This window comes from Halyomorpha halys, unplaced genomic scaffold, assembly GCF_000696795.3.
Source record: "Halyomorpha halys isolate HHAL.00 unplaced genomic scaffold, Hhal_1.1 Scaffold751.1, whole genome shotgun sequence".
Lineage (NCBI taxonomy): Eukaryota > Metazoa > Arthropoda > Insecta > Hemiptera > Pentatomidae > Halyomorpha > Halyomorpha halys.
This window is the reverse complement of record NW_027110937.1, coordinates 91,703-96,565: the sequence shown is the minus strand read 5'-3', so window position 1 is coordinate 96,565 and position 4,863 is coordinate 91,703. Positions and strand designations below refer to the sequence as shown.

At 31.9% G+C, this 4,863-nt stretch overlaps 1 protein-coding gene across 2 annotated transcripts in view; it reads left to right on the top strand.

The window, feature by feature from the left end:
* Positions 1 to 4,863, top strand: part of eIF5B (eukaryotic translation initiation factor 5B) — a 97,151-nt gene that overhangs the window by 11,098 nt on the left and 81,190 nt on the right. For both annotated transcript variants that reach the window (XM_067049050.1, XM_067049049.1), the window contains exons 9-13: positions 2,332 to 2,567; positions 2,660 to 2,744; positions 2,879 to 3,012; positions 3,162 to 3,379; positions 3,463 to 3,586. In XM_067049050.1, coding sequence (XP_066905151.1) covers positions 2,332 to 2,567; positions 2,660 to 2,744; positions 2,879 to 3,012; positions 3,162 to 3,379; positions 3,463 to 3,586 — 797 coding nt within the window. The remainder of the gene's footprint in view (positions 1 to 2,331; positions 2,568 to 2,659; positions 2,745 to 2,878; positions 3,013 to 3,161; positions 3,380 to 3,462; positions 3,587 to 4,863) is intronic.

The window sequence follows — 4,863 nt, the reverse complement described above, 5'->3', positions numbered from 1 at the left end:
TATAGTTATAACATTTAACATGGTAAAACATTTAACACAAAATCATGAATACCCCTAATGAAATGTCTCCAACAGCTTCATCACATCATCTTTCCTCCACCTCATTTGTTCCTTGTTTCTTCTTCTAGTTTTTTCTTCTTTTCATTACTTTATTAAGGTTTAAAAATTACCAAATAAAACATGAACTACGAGCAACTAACCTATCAAAATGATAAGGGAAGAGCTCAGCTGGTCTGTTGCATGACGTCATTCTCCATTTTGCAGACCTAGTAACAGACTCTCAACCATGTTATATGTTATATTGTTTAACATTTTAAAATAAGAAAATATTTAACCATTTAACACAACTTTAACATGTCAAACTAAAGATCTTAAATACCCCTTTTGGTGGTCCTGTGGAATAATAATATTTCTCTAATTTACTTCTCATCGACTGAAGTGTGTTGTTTGGCGATTTGGCGACAAACAAAGAGTCCTTTATTCTTCCTGGGTGACTCTTTGTTGTCTTTTTTTTTCAAGATGTTTCCCTTGAGCGAGACAATACTTGATGAGGACCTCCTCATCCGGGAAACATCATTCCCTGCCCGCGGCTAAGTAACGAATGCCTTCCAAAAACCAAGTTTTCTTCCTTCCTCTACTCTAGGTGTTAGTTCTCAACATCGTTTCGAGTTTTTTCTTATGATTTCCTTTATGAATAGTTTTCTTTACTTATTCTTAACTTCTATTTTTTCTTAAATGTACTGTAATTTCAATGTATGGCAAGTTAAAATAAAGTTCTTAAAATATTTGAATCTGCTCATCATGGCCGTGATTCAACGAACTTTTTGCAGGTCTCGTGCCGCCATCTTAGCTTTGCCCCATAACTTTTGTGACTGCATATTTTACTGATGAAAATTGGTTTGCTTGCTCTTAAGTTTAATTCTACAAATAAACATACTGAAATGATAAATCACATAAAACCTACTAAAAACCATTTATATATAAAAAATAACTATTTACTCATAAAAAAGGATTTACAATATATTATGAAAACTTCCATAGGAATTAGATTACCCGATATCGAAACTGCTTGAAAATTTCCACTTTCGATTTTCACAGTGGTTACTATAAATAGATCAGGAAGTTAAAAACGTTCTGTATGCATATGCATTTTTATTTAAAAACTAAAATTGATTGCCTGCTGAGTTTTCTCAAAAATAGTAACTTTTTTTTTTTTAACCAGTTCGGTTTACTGGAGTGTTCGGATAACTGAGATTACACTATATTTATTTTTGAAGAATTATGGATGTAATATTTCAATAGATAACATTTTTAATTAGAATTTGTGATATTCAATCTATTAATAAATATAAATATAAGAAGATGGTCAGGGTTGCGGTCAAAAAAAGAACAAATAGTTAATAACTATTTTAATATCCGACGTTATTTTTTAAAATTTTTACTCTTGGCATTGTTACTTATTTTTTATTCTTATAATTGTTTATTTTATATTGATACTATTTTTTCTCTTCCTTCCTTTTATTTATATGTAATTTCTTATCACTTTATTTTTACATAATATTTATCCTAACCTTATTGTTGTAATATTCTCAGTTTTTTTTTTTTTGTATCTTTTTAGCCCTGATGAAGCCCTGCAAAGTGGGGCGAAACGTTGGACATTTAAAATAGTTATAAACTATTTGTTCTTTTTTTTTACTGCAACCCTGGCCATCTTCTTATATTTAAATTTTTACGGCCAACTATATATACATATATATTAATAGACTTATTTTTTTTTACATTCAAATTTTTTTTCACTTCCTTATTTTGGAAAGTAGGTTGAGAATTTTATTTGATATAGGCAGAGAAGAAAGTCAGATGATCTGACTGACAAATATTAGTAGACTCAATAGACCTTGCATAATATATATGAGGATAAAATGGTTGGGGTTGCGGTCAGTGTAGAACACAAGTAGAAACTTATTTATTAGTGCCAACGTTTCAGCCAGAATTTCCAGCCTTAATCAGGGTTACTTGGACAAGTTTTTAAATCCAAGTGGATTTAACCCTTGAATATAATATATTGTCCAGCAGCTCTGATGAAGGCTTGAAATTCTGGCGAGAGTGAACAAAAAAAAAAATATATATGTTATTAATGAAATATGTTAGTAAAATATTAGAATAAAGAAACAAAATATAAAGTTAAGTAAGACAAAAGGGAGTAATTAGTAAATATTTTCTCTTCATTATTTCGATTATATTTTTATTCTGCTCATAAAATTAACTAGCCATATTTATAATTTCACGTAATTAATTACTATTAATTTAAAAATTGTTTATATTATTTTTCAGATAAATCAGAAGAAACTAGTCAACCTAAAGAGGTTGTTAAAAAAGTAGAACCAGCTCCTGTGGTGAAAAAGAAGGAAGAAGTTGTAGAAAAAGAAGAGTCCGAGGACGAAGACGATGATGATGAAGAAGATGAGAGTTCAGGAAGTGACGAAACCTCCAGTGATAGTGATAGTGAAGATGAAAAGAAGAAAACAGATGCAGACAGGAGAAGGGAGAAAGCTCTTGAGCGTATTAGGGTATCTAGATATTCTTTTATACAAGCAACTGTTATGTTAATTATTTTTGTTAGTGTTTTCAATAACTATACTTTCTCATTTTGAAAAATTAGAAACGTCAAGAAGATGCAGAGAAAGCGAAATCTCCAGATGAGCTCAGGGCAGCTGTTGTATGTGTTTTAGGACATGTAGATACGGGTAATTAGTTATTTTTATGTACTTGGCAAACTGTATACATGAAAGCTGTGTACAAGTTAAAAGTTGTTTTGACTTTCATACTACTAATTTTATCGATAATAATCTCGAATGATGGTTCATTTTTTTTTTTCCAGGTAAAACAAAAATATTAGACAAGTTACGTAGGACTAACGTACAAGACAGTGAAGCTGGAGGTATCACACAGCAAATAGGTGCTACCAATGTACCAATTGAAGCCATCAAAGAACAGGCCAAAATTGTTAAAGGGGTAGGATCCACATATATGTATTTATACCTTAATATACGGTACACTGAAGTATATTTTGCATTTTCCATGATTGAAGAACTTATTTCTTCTTTTTTTTTTTTTTTAGGGGTGTTCTTAAGATTTTATAATTTTATTTATTTTATTTTCAGTTTAACACAAATGAACTGAGAATCCCTGGTTTACTTATAATTGACACCCCAGGCCACGAATCTTTTTCAAATCTGAGGTCTCGAGGATCTTCTCTGTGCGATATTGCAATTCTTGTCGTCGACATAATGCATGGTCTCGAACCACAGACGATCGAGTCCCTTAATCTTCTTAAACAGAGAAAAACTCCTTTCATTGTTGCTCTGAATAAAATTGACAGGTAAATCAATTCTTATTTTAATTAACTAAAGTTATGTGTTAATCATTAGTATTGTATTGTAATATTATAATTGCTATCTTCAGGTTGTATGACTGGCAAACAATGTTAAGGAAAGATGTCCGTGATGTAATCAAAGGACAAGCGGCAAATACTCAGCTGGAGTTTGAACAGAGGTCAAACGAAGTAATCTTACAGTTTGCCGAGCAGGTGTGTATTTTATTGCCAAAATTAATTGATAATTACTTGGAGAATTGACAGTCATAGAGAGCATATCTTCATATCTCTTGGATGTCACACCTCGGTCTTTCAGGCTGAGTTGTTAGCAATTAATGTCTGACAACCATTTATGCACTAGGTATCTTCATAACCCATTCTAAATTGGTGGAAGAGAGGTAAATCTATTTGAATTCTTGTTCTTTAGCCAATAAAGTACGGGTTGAATGTGTGCCTAGACGTACAGGCATTGTTAAGAAGGGATTTCAGAATGTTCCCTTTATACCTGGATCCATATGTGATATCAGCTGCATATAAAGGCGATTGTTGATGGCAAGATTGGGCTATACTGGAGGAATACTAAGAGACAACAATCAAAAATGTCCTTAAAGGTCGTTGTTCAAAAATGAGTGCAATACATCTTCATATGGAAAGACAACCCTATAGTTGGTGACAAGACTATTTTCAGGACACTGTTGGCTAAGCTAGCATGCCTTTTTGATAAGACTAAGGAAGTCAGTCATCTGCAGGTTCTGCAAAGAGGATGTTGAGACTGCTAATCACATCATTTGTAGAAGTGATGCATTGGCTAGAATATGGTTCTGCATCTTTGGCCGAGAGCTTAACATTGACTCCAAGCTTGGTGATATGGTTGATTTGTTCATAATATCCAACTTTGCTAAGGCATCTGGCCTGTTCCAAACAGAGTGAATACAATAGGCCAGGCCCTGTGTGGCGACAGTGCATTCATGCTAGCTCAATACAAAATTATGTATTTGAATGTATAAAGCAAGCTTTTTTTTTTTCTGATTATTTCTATGCTAAATTACCTGTTCACCAATTCAATAATAAATTTTATCTTTTTTTTTTTTTATTCCTATTGGAATATTTTATTTTTGGAAATGAACCATTTGTCCATTTTACATCATCAACCCCCCCTAACCACCTTTTAACAAATGATATAACCTGTACCATTCTTCTGGTATAGGTTATATCTTTAATTTCTATTGGAGAGTAACTCATTTTTCCTCCAAATCTCCCTTTGTAGTTCATATATTTAACTGAGTCTGTCTAACAAATTAATAGTCTGGGTGATCTTGTTTGATATTACTATGATATATCTCTTACGCTTAAATATGTGTAACAGATAATACATTATTTGAAAGTAACTGACCAATCTTCAATAATCTTTTTCTGCAAACTAATCTTTTTGTGTCCTACTACTGTAATTTGATTTACAAGTATACTTATTGCATTTTGAATTTCCTGTC